This window comes from Fusarium coffeatum (assembly GCF_003316985.1).
Source record: "Fusarium coffeatum strain FIESC_28 chromosome Unknown BRIP53273_contig_61, whole genome shotgun sequence".
Taxonomy (NCBI): domain Eukaryota; kingdom Fungi; phylum Ascomycota; class Sordariomycetes; order Hypocreales; family Nectriaceae; genus Fusarium; species Fusarium coffeatum.
Genome location: NW_022157857.1, coordinates 121,437 through 138,809, shown reverse-complemented (window position 1 = coordinate 138,809; position 17,373 = coordinate 121,437). Strand labels below are relative to the sequence as shown.

Below are 17,373 nucleotides of genomic sequence, written 5' to 3'. Positions count from 1 at the left end.
ATGAAGCGACGATATTTAGTGCTCAACTGAACCCACGTTGTTACGTTGAGAGCACAGCCTCAATTATTTATCTCGTAACGTTACTCTTACGTAGCAGGCACTGAATCATCGTCACATCCCTCGCAATGCTGACCTACTTAGTAAAGGTTATTATAGTCTAGAGCGAGGCCAGCCAGCGGTGCGCTCTAGAACATGGGTGACTTTCCTCGGAAAACTTCGTATAGGCTAAGAACTGAAGGAAGCGACGGCACCTTTTGGACAGACTGCCACGTTGTGAGTGGACTACGCCGCATGCCAAGGTGGTAATTTTCCTTAGGTGCAGGGACTGTGGATCGTTTGCCTGGGGCTGAGAGCACTGGAAGAATTTGCTGTCCGCCTTCTCCAGTCGGAGACAAATACTGAGCCACAGACAAGAGAAAAAAATGTTCATTCGTGGATCGTCTAGTTTAGATATACATCGATGGATTGAAATGTCGAAACCACTGGTCAAAAGCCTAGGTACTCATAGCGTCTCCGATGTCCCGAAAGGTCCCTGATTTTGCCCTGTAGCCCTACAGCGGGTGGCTGAGGCTAACAGTGGACCTTGCACAAGCGAGTGAGATCTTAGCGCACGCTAAAGAGGAAACAGCTCACTGAAATGACTCTCCTCCGGATAGCCTAACCGTTAACCTTCACGGCAACATCTCAACTAGGTAATCACCGGTACTATCATCCGACTACCCACACGCCATGCGACGTCGGTGATCTTCGTTATTGGAAGGAAGAGAATTAGGCTGAGGACTTTTGGAGAGGCACAGTAGTGGTGGCCTAATTTGCCTTGCAAGGCTAAGACTTCACGATGGTGACCTGATGCAGTTTTGATGGATATAAAAGGCCCCCAATTCTCCATGAACAATTGCCTCTTCTCATCAGCTCACAACCATCCACAACAATACAGTCTATCGTTTCAACCATCAAGATGAAGTTCTCTATTATCACCTCCCTCTTCCTCGCCAACGCTGGCCTCTCCCTCGCCGCCCCAGCTGACGCCACAGCCAAGGAGCCAAGCAAGGTCCTTCTCAAAGCCACAGCCATTGAATCCACAACAGGTGACAATGGCATCACAACCCCCCTCCCCATCCAGCCCGGCATGGTGAAGGACTGCGACCGCTTCTACCTCGTCCAAAAGAATGAAGTGTGTCTTGCAATCACCAACGAATTCGGCATCAGCTTTGAGCAGTTCAAGAAATGGAACCCCACTGTCGGCGACCAATGCGAATACATGTGGGCAGATGCCTACGTCTGTACCCACACCGTCGGGTACACTCCTCCCAAGACTGTGAGGTGCTACGGAAGCAGCATTGTTCACCCTTGGGGTGCTGACAAGGCTGACGCCCTTGCTGCCGCAAACGAATGGTGCTACCGTGGTGGCGGCGGCGGCGTCTACGATAGGTACGAGAAGAGAGAAACATGTGTCAATGCGCCCTCTGGAAAGGGAAGTTTCACCTTTATGGTCAAGACCACTACTCCGGGAGTTGGTACTGGTCTTACTGGTGGACGATGCCGAGATTTGCTCAACCTTGGCATCAACGGGTGCACCTCGGGATCTGATGGAAACAATGGGTTCTGGATGTTTGAGTAAGCCACCTTCATTTTGCCTGATTTGTGACTTTGATACTGACTTCAATCTAGGGCTGCCTTCATGACTTATAAGTGCGATGAGTGAGGGGGTGGAACCCATACTGTCGACGAAGACGAGATCATCTCATTACAAATGAGGTTGTCCACCCGTTTTAGTTCTGTGATAGATCCTGGACACATGGTATCATCATAGTTGGCGATACGATTTTGATGAAGATTCACGTATATAATTAGCTATCAAAAAGTATAAGCAAAAACTCTAGTTTACATATCTATTGAAAAAGACACTTATCTTTTCCTGTATCTTCAAGCATACAGTATTTCAATCTTGTAGTATTTATAGTTCTAGAATGTTGTTAGTTTTCAGTTAATCCATGTGAACCGATCAAACTGTGGGCAGTATAGGTACTGATGGTTACATGGCAGAGTCCCCTGTAAGACTATGATAGCGACTAAAGATAAGCGACATCGCCAGTTAGCGACAGCAGCTAAAATGATAGCTACAACAGGTAATCTACAGTAACTGGTGTAGCTGTAAAGACTTGACGATCTCGAATTCCTAAGTGCACCTTGATCGACTACTCGGTTTGAAGTTTCAAACAGCGTAGAAAGAAGTACATTTTTATCCTTCCATTCAGTACCGCTAACAGACTTTCAAGCGGAGTGAGTACACCCTTCAGTACAATTAGCACCTCACTACTTTTATGCATGTCGTTAATTTTCAGTGCACTTAGTAGGGATCCTACTGTGGAGGTTACGTTCAGTCCCATCAGTACAGGTATGAGTTCTCGCATGTCGTGCCCGAACAATGATTTCTATTCTTTTAACGGCTGAGATTTCTTATCAGGCCTGGTCTTGGCTAAGCTGGCTTGCATGGGTATATCCAACCTTGATTGGTTGAACGCGACCAACAGCCCTCGTGAGGCAGAGTTGCAGGCATAATGGTCTGGGGCACAGCCTGATTCTCTTTTTCCGCTGACGAAGCTGGAAACTCCAATTGATCTCACTCTTGTCCTCCAGCAAACATTCTTTCAACCCAAGTCCCCCGAGTTCAAACACGCGCACCAAGATGTCTCGGCGACGCGCATTTGAGGACAATGAAATCACGTTATCTCACCATAACAAAAGGCCTCGCTCTGGACTCACCTCTTATGACTGCTACACCGTAGCCTGGATGTGCGCGCTTCACATCGAGATGGCAGCAGCGCGCGCAATGCTCGACGAAAAACACGACAGCCCCCCAAAGACAGATAGCAACTCCTATGTTCTAGGGACTATTCAAAAACAGTACGTCGTCATAGCCTGTCTACCTGCTTCAGCATATGGTACCAACAACGCGGCTATCGTTATGAGCAATTTAAAACGGACTTTTCCAAACATCGACGTTTGTTTAATGGTTGGTATTGGCGGCGGTGTCCCTACCAAGGCAGATATACGACTTGGAGATGTTGTCGTCGGAACGAGGGTTATGCAATATGATCTAGGAAAGACGATTAATGGGGAGCTGCAGCGTACTGGAGTTTACAAGCATCCTGGTTCTTCTATCCTCACTGTCATCTCGAATCTGCGCTCGCGACATGAGCTGGAAGGGAGCAGAGTACCGACCATTCTGAAAAACAAGATGGAGGGCCATGTGGCGTATGGATTGCCAACGGAACCGGATCGGCTTTTCGAATCATCCTACAATCATCCTTGTCCAGACTTTTCTTGCGACGAATGCGATCAAGATAGACTAGAGGCCAGAAAGACACGAAGCTCTACCGACCCGGTCGTATACTACGGGGGCATCGCATCCAGCAACCAGGTGATGAAGGATGCCACTTGCCGAGACAAAATCGCTAGTGAACTTGATGTTCTGTGTTTCGAGATGGAAGCTGCTGGATTGATGGATATCGAATCTTGTTTGCCCATTCGTGGCATCTGTGATTATTCGGATTCTCACAAGGCTAAAGGCTGGCAGCGATATGCCGCTGCAACTGCAGCTGCTTACGCGTATGAGCTTCTGGAAGTGAGAGGACAGGATACACGAGATAGAGAGGCTGATCACATCTTGAGCACTGGTGAGTAGATTATCTTCTAATATGACCTCCTGTATCAGACCTCTGACCTCAGCGCCAGCGGAACAAAGACCATCGGGTTCAACGGAACGCCATGGCCAGTTACTCGAGGCCTTGAACTTCGAAGCAATAGATGCTCGAAAGACAACCATCAAGGCTGCTCACTCAAAAACGTGCCACTGGTTCCTAAAACATGAAGACTACTTGGCATGGAAAGACCCTGCAAAGGTATCGGAACATCATGGCTTCCTCTGGATACGTGGTAAACCGGGAGCTGGCAAGTCCACCATCATGAAGTTTATCTACCTTCAGACCAGGAAGAAGGACAAGAAGAACCAGGTTTTAACAGCATCCTTCTTCTTCAACGCCCGCGGTGAAACCCTGGAGAGAACTATCTCTGGCATGTATCGCTCTCTACTACTGCAATTATTCAAAGGCTTTCCTGATCTGCAGTGCGTCTTGGACGACACTGATATTCTTCCCGAAAACCAAAACAATTGTCCGTCGCTGAACTGTCTCAAGGACTTACTCCGCAGTGCCGTCTTGAAACTTGATCAAAGGTCACTTACATGTTTTATCGACGCCCTCGACGAGTGCGATGAACAACAAGTCATGGACCTAGTCAGCTTCTTCGAACAAGTCGCAGAGACATGCACAGAGAATGACGTCAACCTTCGAATCTGCTTCTCAAGCCGGCATTACCCCTACATCGATATTGACCGGGGTATGCGCCTCACTGTTGAGAACCAAGAGGGCCATGCCAATGACCTGGAGAGTTACATCAAGTCCAACCTTCGGATCAAGGACCCGGCTCTTGTTGCACAACTCCAAGAGAGGATGTTAGTGAAAGCATCTGGGGTCTTCCTGTGGGTCGTTCTGGTCGTTGACGTACTGAATGATGAGAATCGTCGTGGTCGACTTAACCTTCGCAATAGACTCGAACAAGTGCCCAATGGCCTGAGCGAGCTCTTCAAAGACATTCTTAGAAGAGACAAGGCCAACGCCGAAGAGCTTCAACTATGCCTTCTTTGGATTCTTCTCAGTAAAAGACCTCTGAAACCAGCAGAGTACTACCACGCTCTTTGGTCCGGGCTATCAGTACAAGGACTGGCGGATTCTGATATGCCAAGCGTTCATACAAGTGACGCTACTGACTGCTTTTACAAAAGTGTCGTAAGCTCTTCCAAAGGACTTGCTGAGATTACTAAATCGAAGCAACCGATAGTTCAGTTCATTCACGAGTCCGTTCGTGACTTTCTTGTCAAGGATAACGGTCTTGCTGAGATATGGCCGGAGCTGAAAACTGACTGGGAAAGCTTTGGCCACAACAAGCTGAACCTTTGCTGCAATTTTTATTTCAGATCCTACGTGATTTTCATAAGGAAGATTACTGGGAATCAGCCCGCAGAGTTTTACTCTGAAGATACTATTCAAGAGCTTCGTGGGGGTATCGAGAACTACGCCTTCCTGGGGTATGCTTGTCAGTTCGTTTTATATCATGCAAACCGTGCCGCTGTTAGATACTGTCAACAGAGGTTTATGGGGGAGTTCCGAATCCGTACTTGGATTGCTGTTTTCAATGGGTTTGAAAAACACAAAGTTCGCAGGTATACTACAGAAGCAGAACTGTTGTACATACTCGCGGATGGTGGATATTCGTCTTTGATCCGGACGCGGCTTAAAGCCGACTCACGCATAGATTTGGCCAGTGATGGAGAGAGATATGTGTACCCTCTCATAGCTGCCATGGCTCGAGGACATAGGGACAGTGTCTTAGCCCTTCTAGGGCTATCTTCTCCACTTCATAACGGAATAGACGTTATGGAAGGAATGAAGTCCAGGATTCATTCTAGTGGTAAACGTCGCACTCCCCTTGCTTGGGCTTGCCAGAATGGTTATCTTGGTATTGCCAAACTACTCGTCCAACGTGGTGACTCCACAGAAACGGATAACAAATGGTCGTTGTTAATACACGCGGTAAAAGGCGGCAGTTTTGACACAGCCAAGTGGCTGGTGGATTTCGGAGAAGAGTTTCGAGACACTTCAATCATTTTGCGGGCTGTAGAGAATGGTCATGCAGATATTGTGGAGTTGCTCCTGGAACGGGGTGTCGATGCTAATTGTATCATGTTCAATCGAAACTTGGTGACTCCCAGCCACTCTGGTTTGATATCAATACCTGAACTCGCCTTAGACCGCGATCATGAGGCGGTAGCGGACGTCATACTGAAGAAAGGAGGGGATGCTGAATTTGCGGATAGTACTGGCAAGCGCCCCATACACTATGCCAGGTCGAAGGCAGTAATGATGACTCTGATACGCCATGGAGCTAGGATTAATCACTGCGATGATATGGGCCAGACGTGCTTCTGGAACGCTACGAATCATTTTGAGTTTGGAGACTTCGAGTGGTTGATCAGACAAGACGTGGATATCAATACACGAAGGAATGACGGCGAAACTTGTCTTTTCAGAGCTGTGAAGCTTGGGGACGTCGAAAAGATTGACCTCCTCTGCCATCATGGGGCAAAAGTTAACGCTGAAGACAACGAAGGCAATACATGCCTGCATTGCATTCCTATACTTCAAAATTATGTTCCGGTACTTCAAGTCCTTCTTAAAAATGGGGCAAATCCAAACACGGCAAACGCAAAGGGCGAGACAATGCTGCATCAATTGGCTAGACGGAGAGACCAACTGAGACACTTGGGTCGTGATGACTGTTTCAATATTTTTCAAAAGCACGGGATGGACATAAATGCCCGTAATAGTCACGGCAACACGCCTTTACATTTTGCCGCAATGTACGCCGAGGATGACGTGTTGGACGCTTGGCTTCGTCTTGGTGCGGACATCAACCATTGCAATAATGAAGGTGAGAAGCCACTGGACTATGCCATAAAGAGTTTTAACGAGGAGGGTGCAAGCTTTCTTATTCAAAGAGGAGCAGAGAGTGGCCTTCGGATATCCAATCATCAACATCACACTCAGCGGATCTAGTTTAAGGATCATGGCGGCCAAGCTCGTGGTCCCTTGGTGTTCTTGGAATTCGCAGTGTAGCACTGGTGTCGACACCATGGACTAGGAATGATTTGGTATCAAGCACAGGTATGGTAAATAACAATCAATCCTCAGTCCATATTCATTCATTTGAAGGTGTATTGAGATCTGGCACCAAGTGCAGCCACAATGGGCTTCTAATAACAACTATTCCCTTCCCTATAGAGCAACCGTAAACCAATCTAGACCCTCTTACTAGTTCTTATCAACCTGATATAATTCCACCAAATCTCAGCTTTAAAGTCCGGATGCTTCGTCACCATCTCTTCAACACCCATATCAGTGAACTCCTTCAGCCAAGCGACCGCACCATTCCACTCCTCACCTCTTGATCTCTTCAGTATATCTATCCAGAACCATCCTGCCGCGGCCACCAAGTTTTCTATTACCACAGTTGCATACTTCCTGAAAGCCTCTTCTTTTTCGGAGTCGGCTGCATTGTTGTAACCCTCCCAAGCTGGCTGCACGATTAACTTGGATTCGAAAACCTCGACTTCCCATAGTGGTGCCACGGCTTCGTCTTCAAGTGCAGCACGGACTTCGTCGGGCGTACGTTCGTGGCTTGGGAACAAGGCCATTTGCATCAGCTCAGGAAGTGAGAGCTTGCCCTCGCCCACCATCCGCATAGTGACAGCTTGCAGGATATGCCCGCCTGGGTTCGAAGGTCGGGTTTCCCCTTCAGGCTTTTGGCCGCCGATAGCAGCGATAAGATAACCACCCTCGCGAATTTCTTTGGCCCTGAGTTTGAGCAGCTTGATTAGATCAGTATGAGCCGCTGTTGCGAGGGCTTTATGGCGAGCGATGGCGTAGTCAGTCGGTGAGGCCGTCGCGTCGAGAGCGATGGTTGGAGTGTTTTCGAGATAGTTGAAGGATGACCATGTGAAGCCAAGGTCGACGGATTTTGCTGGGACGACTTGTTGATAGAAGCCGATAGGGACAAGGCTAGGTGCGATGAAGACCTTCTCACTAGTACTGGCGAAGTGGGTTGAGACTGTCTTTGCCAAACTTCCAAAATCGTTGAAAGGTGTGTCTTCGAACATGAGAGAAACAGTGGCGTTTTCAGGGAGACTAGACATGACCCTTCTCATAGGTTCGATGCTTGCAAACTATTATTACGGAACGGGTCTATGATTGGACTTTGGACTCACGAGTTGGCTCCTTGAGCACATCCATAGTCAACCACGACGAGCTTGTCTTCTAGTACGGCTCAGTATTGTCTTGAACATGATCAAAGTAAATACACGTCTAACTCACGGCCTGAGAAGTCGGGGATCAATCCAAGTCCTGCTTCTACAGCAGCTTGCTGGATCTCGCAGTGATTATTGTAATACTCATCGCGCATGGCAATGCGAACTTGGCCCTGAGTTGAAGCCATTATGGAAGTATAGTTTAGATGCCAATGGCCAGAAGAGCGTGTTAAGGATAGAGACATATCTGTCATCTTATACCTCACCTGCGCAATACGCCGTGCTTACAGTAAGCAGAGATCTGAACGGCCTATCAAAACGAGGTTATTCGTCATTATGATCCTATCTCTTACCATCGAGACCGCAGGATCTGGTGGTCAGACTGTGTGCTCTGTGCCATTGGTCCATTACCAGGGGCCTTCGAGACTAACCCAAGAACGGCAGCCGAAGGATCTAGTCTAGATGCTCCCTTGAACCACCTGCTCGTTATAGCGAATACGAGGTTGTATGGCCCAATGGAAGGGCGTGAAAATACTTCGAGTTGAGGGGGACAGCATGGCACAGTGATGATTGATTTAAACAAGTAGCTAGCTTGGACCAGGAACAGACACACGCTACCCAAACAATATTTTGAACCCACTTTTTTTACTGACCAGGAAGTTTAGATAACCAGTAAGATCCATAGCCATAGAGTGTGATCACCTGTGTTGTGCGAAAGAAGACACTGACAAAGTCTTTGCTAGCGCAGAGACTCATTCAATTCTGTCCGTGTCACGACATTTTTGAATATAACTGCTAGTGTTTGAGCTATAACCCCCTCATTCATTTTAAGCCCATCATTTTTCAGGCAATACACCCGCACTTAAGTAGCGAAGCGAAAGTCGAGCCTGGTTTTAAAAGTCAGTTGACTGGTCATGATACTAAACAACAGATCCATACCGCTTATTGCCTTTATCAGAGGTAGTTGTCCTGTACTGGTGCTGTTCATCTGGCGTCATTGCATCCCATTTCTTGGCCTTTTGGTTGTTCCGCCACCTGTAATAGAAGAATGTGCCTGGGTATTGGATAAGCTAATAAAATGTGAGCTTCCTTCAAGCGCGGTATGAAATAATAGTAATACTTACACACATCCAGATGCAAATAACAAGTAGGCCCTTGTTTGCTTTAAAGTATCGTGGAGAATCATCAGGCTGGTAAACTATAAATTGTCAGTGAATAATCTCTCGAGGCAGACTTGAAATCTTACTATTGGCCCCAATCATTCCACTGACTTGAACCCACATGTTGTAAAGACTAGAGGTCGTTAGCAGCGGTCATGGATAATGAAGGGTCGTCTTACGATGCAGATACTGTCCTGTTTTGTACTGACCCAGCATTCCGACTGGTCCAAGCGACTTGAATCGGGTGAGTACTAAGTATTGTTAGAATAGTCAGCCTTCCGCTGTAAAGTAACTTACTAAGGGAATGACAGCAGAACAGTCGAGATTGCAAAGTAAGCCCAAGGGCCAATCGGATCTGGAAGGGCGATTAGTGCCACAAAGCACGGAAGTAACCATGCATCCTCCGCCATAGACACAAAGCTTCGGTTGTTAATAAGCTCACTGAAGGCTGTGATGGCCAGCATTGTAATACAGGATCCAATGATGTACGGAATCGATAACAAGTTGGACTCGATGACATTGAAGCCGAGACCACGGAAGGATAGGGTAAGGTATTGGTTGACAGGGTACTTGGGCAGCCCAAAAAGCAAGCCGAGAGCATACAGAGGCCACATGTCGTAGTCTTTGGTGCATTCCCAGATTTGTCGGATAGATAGACCTTGTCTGTTATTCATGCCTCCCTTCTGAGGGTCATCTCGAATAACTGGAGCGGATTAGAAAGGGGACGCTACCCGTGGCGATTAATCGGCTTACCGGAGTTGACAATGATTTTTTGTTCCTTTTTGTTGAAGTAACCCTTGGGACACCAAAAACTCTCAGTCCTGGCAGGTGACTGAGGCATCAGAAAGAAGGATGCGATTCCGATCAGAACTATGGTGATGTTAGAGAAAGTCGGCTCAAAGGTAAATCGAGTGCTCACACGTGAAGGCGCCCTCAATGAGGAAGAGCCATCTCCAGCCTTCATATCCAAGCAATCCTCGCATAGATACCAGACCGACAGCTGCAAAACCAACAGCTATGTCCACTATCATTCTTGTTAGTATCCGTTTTCAACAATAGCCTGATCACATACCAAGTTGAGATGACCTCCAGAACCAGGCTAGTCGGATTGGAAGCTAAGATTGTCAGTGGTAATTCGAGTGAGCTCTCATCCGAGCCAACATACTCTTGTGCCAGTGTACCAGTAACTAAGGTAGAGAATTGTGTCGCTGTGACTCGTCAGACACACGATAGGATGCTTCATGCAAAGATGTGACCTACGGAATAAAACCACCTTGAAATGTGGCACTGAGAAGTGAAGTTAGTAAGGCTAGTCGCCACGACTTGGAAGAAACTTACATCAAATATCGGGTAGCAAGAAAAGATGCACGGCCCTTTAAGAAGAATTGCATAGCTGAAATGAAACTGAAGAGGCAAAGCTGGATTGGGATCCACATATCGGGGCCAATGCTGGTAACGTGTGAACTCAGCGGAACAAGTCGTGGTAGTTCTATGACTTACCGTTTGGAGATCAGCTGGGAAGGTAACTCGGCCACGAGAAAGCCGACCCGAGAAATGGTTTGTCCGATGTTCTGGAGTAGATAAGTACTTCTCCCAGTACCATTGGGGTGAGCTTGTGGCAAAGAGCAACTTACATAGTCACCTTACGTGATACCCAAATCATCAAGCATGTTGTCCGATACAGCGTTCTGAATGTTGTTCCTGTCGATGTTCAAGGCAGCAAACATGACACAAACCCAGATCTACCAACGTTAGTCTTACTCCATGACTGTTGTTAGACGCTACTTACCATTATCTTCCAGTCAACTTTGCGTCGTACTTTATTCTCTTCACGCCAGGTCCAGCGAAAGTTGGGATCAAAAGCTGACCAATTCTCCCACTCCGGGTGGATATAGAGTTCTTTGTATCGCTCGAGGTCTGGCGAGTCCCAAATACTTGGCTGCGTAGCGATCTAGTTCGAGTTAGGACTTTTGGTATACCATGGATATGTAAATTTCGTACCGCATCGAGGTCGTAGACATCGTCCTTTCGTGGTTTTCTGATTCAGAGAAATCGAAGAATTGCGTCGCCCATTGCTGATTCCATTCTTTGACCCTGCTGTGCTGCCAATGCTGGCGCTGTAGGAGGCACAGAATCGTTGGTGGATCCATTGTTATCTACCTTGTCTTTCGCTTTGATACTGCCATTGTCAGAGTACGGCTCGGAATTTCCAGACGAAGGAACGATGGTAGGTGATTGAGGCGACATTGTCGAATTATGCAGCCTGTTCACTGTGTAGTGATGAAGGAATTCGACGGCAAGATGTACAACAATGCAATTCCGGGCCACCACACAATATTTAAACAACTTTTGATCATCCCAGCACCCTGGAAAAGGTTGTATCGCGATAAATGGGGCCAATAAGCTAGGTAGGGCCCCTTATATGCCTTGCGTAGTAACCTGGGTCACGGAGTGGCACATCGCGATAGATGGCAATGTGAAAACTGCCTATCCTGGTTAATATAAGACACTTGCCCGAACCAAGTTCAATCAATCTCCGAGGAGGTACAGGGAATAATGATGAGATTTCGACCATCTAGTGAATGCATTGAATTTGCTGGTTGCACCATCGATTGGCAATCTGTGGAGACGATGTCGTGATTGTTTCACCCGGGTCACTTTGGCTGATGCAAGGCGAGAAGGATAATAGCGGAGGACAATTCTGGCAACAAAATTGCAGCGAAAATAAATCTACATTTATCACGTAACAGAAGCACTTAGAAGGATATCCATGCCATCTGCTATCGAAATTGACCGCTTCTTAGTTTGTGACTTGATGAGAATATTCAAAACAGATACAGAGCTTAGATAAGAAGAGAAAATTCCAAACATCAATGGACACAGGAAAGCAGGATATGGCCAACACTGAGAAGGACCCTCAGAGTAAAGATGACGTGAATAAAGTAAATCATACAAATTGAAATAAATACCGAAACATGGGTTTTACGTAGAGCACCAAGCGTGATGCCCTCAAGTGATTGAATACAAAAGGAATGACAACCAAGCGGGAGTTGGAAAGTCTCAAGCCTTAACCAGACCCTTGAGAGGAACTTTATACGAATGCTGTTGTCCCTCAATCCTTATGCCGGTGTGAAAGACCAGGTTGCCTTTGGGACTAATCCAAGAACGGTAACCGGAGTATATAGTCGCTCACTAGGACCATTTCCCTGCTTGCTATCGTGAATGCAAGGTTGCGTGGCCTAATGGAAGGGCGTCTGAGAGTGGATCAGAAGATTCTGGGTTCAAGTCCTGGCGTAGCCGTTTGTTGATGTCGACACAAGGAGCGCAGAATTCGATGCTTTGTTTCCTCCTCTTCTTTTTTCTTTGTTCAATCAAACATAGGTCGGCTTATATAAGAATGAGAACGGTTGATAGAATAAAAAGAAAAAGGTTGAATGGGCGATAGATAAATATTTTCGAATCCATTGATCCTTCAATGAACCACCAGGCCTAGTGAGGACGAACAAAAAACTGACTGATCTTGCTCTGGACTGTGGAGGAACTGATCAGTCGCTCTTTTTCCATCAGACTCAGCCAAACACGCGCTCTGTTGCGAAACTGGAGGCGAGTCCTGGTAGAATCATGTCGACCTTTGTCGTTGCCAAGATCCTGAATAAGAAAGTGCAGAGTGCGCCAGTTGATAGAACGCTTCTTGAGCTGTGTTTCAGAGGGGAGGAACATGGTGAACCACCCATGATTACCGTATAGATTGCTCTTCCAATATTCGTCTTCTGGTGATGGTTCAGTAGACGGATCTCTGGTAGCCTCATCTAGCATCCCATTGACTATGGTCCCATCGACCTCGATAGGATCCATGACTATGGACTCTGAGAATTTCTCCACGCGCCAGTTCCCGGCTGTTTGAAATCTCTTGGCCTGACCGTAGTCATAATTCAGAGCAAGGGGATCCATGCCATATATCTTTACACATCGCCTTGAGAGGGCTGCATGGAGAAGGTTGAGTTTGATTTTGTCTTTTGATGCTTTTTGAAGAAGCTTTAGGCAAGAAAGATGCAGAGGAATGACGGGTGGTCTATCCTTTGTAATTCGATATCTACTCCAGTTAGTGATTTGACCAATGACTGACATAACGACACGTACACTTTAATAACGCCTCTTCCAAAGTTATCAGGGTGCGTCAGGACGCGTGATTCGCTCCAATGGCCAAAATTCCGTCCTCCCTCGTGCTCGGGTTCATTGCAAGTGGCGGTCCTGATTCAGTTAACATCCACATCCATATCATATGGAAGAATTTTGCTTACCTTCCAGTCTTCCGGTTCACAGTCAAAAGCTTGACATCGGACATCCAGTAGATGTCATCAAGTTTGAGAATGTCAGGACAATAGGAGTATTCATCATCCGAGATCTCATCGATCACTCGACCGCATGGTACGCCGCAGATAGCGCAGTAACAATGTTTCTTTTGCATATTGGTTGTGTTTAGGATGAAAAGGTAGTAGGTGCTCTTTATTGCTCGGGCAGTTGAGTAGACTCGATTGTGAAAGATGTAGATGTGAAGAGGGAAATATGATGGGAGGTATTCGGGCAAGAGGCGCGTTTATATAGTCGAACCCGAGCAAGATTTAAAGTATATAGACGCGTCTGAAGGATAGACATTGACATGAAAAAAGAAGTATACCATTGTTCAATCAGAATTTGAGGACCAGCCTAAGAGACTGAGTAGTACAAATATTCTATGTCAGTTTGCACTGGGACTCGGTGTACTTTATTCTAGCGCCTCAAAACTACGTCATAGCTGAAGTACGGGGGGTTAATATGTCTTGCTACAATATATAATGTTTCACAATAACGCGTCGTGTGAGCTTTGTGTCAGCGATGAGAAGTGACGCGATTCCAACCTTTTGAAGGTCGGAAATGAAGATCGCAATAAAAATACCAAGTTGAGCGGCAGTGGCGTTACTCTAGTCGGTCTCACCCGTGTCTTGAAATCAGGGAATCCTGAGACCGGGGTCTTCGTGCCATCATGACGCCCCGCCCAGCGCGTCCTAAACCCCTCTAACTACTAACGCACCCACCACGCAACGGACTACACGATGACCGAGTCGACGGTTCTGCAAAAGTTCAATTCACTGATTGAAAATGGTCTGGTCTTCTATGATGACCACCAGCAGATCATTGAACATATTGACGATGGCTTGAAGGTATGAACTCCAACTGTAGCTCGAATGTTAACACTGAGAAAAGCCCAGTTCCAATTCCTTCTCACGTCTGCTCTGTCAAAGAAACCAACCTTCCAGACAAATGTCCCCCATCCCGAACGCGACGTCAATGCATTCGCGGAGAAACGGGATGGGAGCGACATAGATACTGCGGACTATGAGATATGCCGCATCGGAGACACTCACTTTCTCGCCGCCAACAAGTTTTGTTACGCGAGGCCGCATCTCATGCTCTTGACTCAGGACGGACACAAAAGACAGTACCAGGCACTCAATCGAGAAGACTGGCAAGCCTTGCACAGTATTCTAAGCAGTCAGAGTAATGAGTATGTTGCGTTTTACAACTGTGGTCAAGATGGAGGGTGTAGTCGATTGCATAAGCACATGCAGTTGATACCCAAGCCCAAGGATAGCTTCGCAGCCTTTCTGGATGATAAAGATGGGAATGAGCCTGATGTACCTTTTCAGTGGTTCTACCATCGGTTTAATTTCTTGGACATGTCACCAGAGGGGTTGCTGAGTATCTATCAAGACCTCTTGCGAAAAGCGACAGAAGTTGGAGCAGGGCTTTCTGAGAACGCAAAGAAGCTTCCACGTGGAGCTGCGATCCCGCACAATATGCTGGTCACCAAGCAATGGATGATCGTTCTTCCGAGGCGTCGTGCAGCTGTTAACAAAGAAGCTGGCGCGAACGCGCTTGGCATGGTGGGAGTTATCGCCGTTGCGACGCAACGGGAGATTGATAATTGGATAAACATCGGGCCTGCGAAAGCATTGGGAGAACTCAGTGTGCCCAAACCCTCTTCCACTACATAGTCTAGATACTACTGAAGAGTGGCAGAATAACTGGGAACTAAGGTTCTCCTGCTCTAAAGCATCGACTAAAAGGTGATTGCTATGAACAAATATGTTTAATGGTGGTGGATGGAAAAGAGAATAACTAGGAGAAAGCATGCAAGGCATTTTATGTAGTTGCCTAAACCTTATGCCGGGGAAGAATATAAAAGAACGAGTTATGATGCTACAAGAATAAAACTTAAATGTGATTATTCCGACATTCCGAGACCTCGCCATCAAGAAGACCGACTTCCGCATTCGAGAATCTCGATCAACTCAATATCAACATAAGAGACAGCCCAATTTAGGGCTGCAACTACTTCAACGCCCGCCTGCACGAGAAGTTTGACGAGTGGGATGTGACGTGCTTTCGTGTCTTTGACGAGTTCCTGGCGGAGAGGCAAGCTGTCTTCGACGAGGTCGGAATCGGAGAGGAGCTTGAACAGCATAAATCGGTCATAGTCGTCTTGACAGTGTGATACGAGCTCGCATGCCTGATGACGTATGCTGAGAAACATCTCATTGGAGGTTCCGTATGCTAGGATGATTGCTGTGGCTTGGACGTTGTGTAGTCGAAGAGCGCCGAGCAAGAGCGTGTCAGAAGCCAGACCTGGGCGGTTGGAGAGAAGAAGTAGAAGAAACGATATCGACAAACAGCCTCCAGCCTCAGCTCTAGAGAACTCTTCATCGAGGCATTCTTTCCATGTTTGATCGTCCATAGAATTAGGAGCCGATAGCAGCAGTTCCACCAACTCAAAATTCTGTTCCTTGATCTCATCATTGATCGTGTCTCCAAACCCAGAAGCCACGGCTCCGAAGCTGAGAAGCAGTTTCATCGCCCGTAGAGATGGTTTGGACAAGGCGATACCAAACGCTCTGTCCATAATCTTCTGACTGGCTTGCATCTGGCAGAGAAGGTGGATGTAGTTCACATTATCATGCGACACAGCTTTATCCAACCAGTGCATCCCACCATCATCAAACTCCACACTCACCCGCTTACTCTTCATCCTCTTCTCCAGCGTCGCATCACCCAAATGCGCCCAAAGCTCTCCCAACGACTTCAAATCCACTGCCGTCAACAAAGCCTGTGCCACACCCGCAGGAGGCAAAACGGGCTGATCCATCAGCGTATCGAAAGCAATCGCAACTTCATGCTTGGTAAACGTCCAAGTTGAAGTATCGCACACTGCGACCTTTTGTTTTTCGGAGCGGAGGAAGTGTAGTTTTTGGTCTTCCAGTTGGATGTAGTTTGGAGAAGTTACTCGTGCTTGGACAAGGAGGTTGTGGGCTATTTCGCTGTTGGGGGAGGATTGGGAGTAGAAATCTTGGGATGGAGGAGTTGTTAGACGTGTTAGGCGGAGTGGAGGTGAGAGCGAGACTTGGGAAAGGAAGTATATTGTTCGACGAACGTGGGCCATTTTTGTCTTGGTTAGTGCTTGTCGGTGGAATGGGATAATCTCTGGTGACAGCCTGTACAACTTATATATGCAATTCAGTGGCGATATGGCATCATGGTAGCAAAATCATTCTCCTCTAATATCTAGGATGGCGGGATAATTAGTCTAAAGATCAGTCTAAACTCGCATAAAATGGTCACATTATTTTATCTCTTAGGTCATTTGCAATCAACTCTCACTGCACCGTCGCCATTCGCATGGCTCAATCTTGAGGGCTTGATTCTCAGCTTCTCCATTGACAGACGAATCACAGTGTTGGCCAGGATGTTGAAGCTGTTGGTAGCTGTCACCGAGTCAGATCATGACAAACTCGGCATCGGGCATCCCGAAGCACGACTACAATAGGCAATGCTTCTACCCGATTAGTCAAATGCCGACGCCCGATTGATATGGACGCAGAACAATTATCCCCGTCAAAATGAATGACTTTGAATCGTCACCTTGGTTAAGCCTAAGTGATGAAAGAACTTAGGATATTTGATGCAAATTTAGACAAATAATTATGATTCTTTCATTCCTTAGTCGATACCTCAGTACTTATAGTCTAAGCCTTCTTCTCCCTTAGAGCCACCCATGTTTTCTTTGGATCTTATTTCCATTGATCCTGGCCCGACACACAGAGCATCTGGAATATCGCGCGCCCTTAGGATTTCTCGAATCCTTAAGCTCTTTCTCGTTCCAGATACATGAATAACACAAGCCTTGCTTTCGCAGTTCTTCCGTTTGCGGGGCTTCGAAGATTTTCTTCCCATGAAGGTCACAGACCACACGCG

General features: G+C 46.9%; 7 protein-coding genes across 7 annotated transcripts; 3 read left to right on the top strand and 4 right to left on the bottom strand.

Moving 5' to 3' along the window:
- Positions 1–958: 958 nt before the first annotated feature.
- Positions 959–1,705, top strand: FIESC28_02815 (uncharacterized protein; the record flags this gene model as incomplete). The annotated part of the gene is made up of 2 exons (XM_031156964.1): positions 959–1,617; positions 1,672–1,705. 2 exons carry the CDS (start codon positions 959–961, stop codon positions 1,703–1,705), a joined length of 693 nt encoding a protein of 230 aa, XP_031018916.1.
- A 984-nt stretch (positions 1,706–2,689) lies between these two features.
- Positions 2,690–6,677, top strand: FIESC28_02814 (uncharacterized protein; the record flags this gene model as incomplete). The annotated part of the gene is made up of 2 exons (XM_031156963.1): positions 2,690–3,680; positions 3,733–6,677. The coding sequence occupies 2 exons, from the start codon at positions 2,690–2,692 to the stop codon at positions 6,675–6,677; spliced, it is 3,936 nt and encodes a 1,311-aa protein (XP_031018915.1).
- A 1-nt stretch (position 6,678) lies between these two features.
- On the bottom strand, positions 6,679–8,112 carry FIESC28_02813 (uncharacterized protein; the record flags this gene model as incomplete). Its single annotated transcript, XM_031156962.1, has 4 exons — positions 6,679–6,758; positions 6,934–7,835; positions 7,886–7,934; positions 7,992–8,112. The coding sequence occupies 4 exons, from the start codon at positions 8,110–8,112 to the stop codon at positions 6,679–6,681; spliced, it is 1,152 nt and encodes a 383-aa protein (XP_031018914.1).
- Positions 8,113–8,786: 674 nt separating this feature from the next.
- On the bottom strand, positions 8,787–11,270 carry FIESC28_02812 (uncharacterized protein; the record flags this gene model as incomplete). Its single annotated transcript, XM_031156961.1, has 17 exons — positions 8,787–8,811; positions 8,864–8,994; positions 9,049–9,122; positions 9,171–9,217; positions 9,264–9,335; positions 9,382–9,787; positions 9,838–9,954; positions 10,004–10,108; positions 10,157–10,199; positions 10,250–10,292; positions 10,345–10,371; positions 10,423–10,533; positions 10,585–10,671; positions 10,732–10,826; positions 10,874–11,035; positions 11,086–11,122; positions 11,245–11,270. 17 exons carry the CDS (start codon positions 11,268–11,270, stop codon positions 8,787–8,789), a joined length of 1,608 nt encoding a protein of 535 aa, XP_031018913.1.
- A 1,303-nt stretch (positions 11,271–12,573) lies between these two features.
- FIESC28_02811 (uncharacterized protein) lies at positions 12,574–13,552 on the bottom strand (the record flags this gene model as incomplete). The annotated part of the gene is made up of 3 exons (XM_031156960.1): positions 12,574–13,177; positions 13,225–13,335; positions 13,386–13,552. 3 exons carry the CDS (start codon positions 13,550–13,552, stop codon positions 12,574–12,576), a joined length of 882 nt encoding a protein of 293 aa, XP_031018912.1.
- A 625-nt stretch (positions 13,553–14,177) lies between these two features.
- On the top strand, positions 14,178–15,119 carry FIESC28_02810 (uncharacterized protein; the record flags this gene model as incomplete). The annotated part of the gene is made up of 2 exons (XM_031156959.1): positions 14,178–14,285; positions 14,334–15,119. The coding sequence occupies 2 exons, from the start codon at positions 14,178–14,180 to the stop codon at positions 15,117–15,119; spliced, it is 894 nt and encodes a 297-aa protein (XP_031018911.1).
- A 257-nt stretch (positions 15,120–15,376) lies between these two features.
- On the bottom strand, positions 15,377–16,561 carry FIESC28_02809 (uncharacterized protein; the record flags this gene model as incomplete). Its single annotated transcript, XM_031156958.1, has 1 exon — positions 15,377–16,561. The coding sequence occupies one exon, from the start codon at positions 16,559–16,561 to the stop codon at positions 15,377–15,379; it is 1,185 nt and encodes a 394-aa protein (XP_031018910.1).
- Between the last annotated feature and the right edge of the window lie 812 nt (positions 16,562–17,373).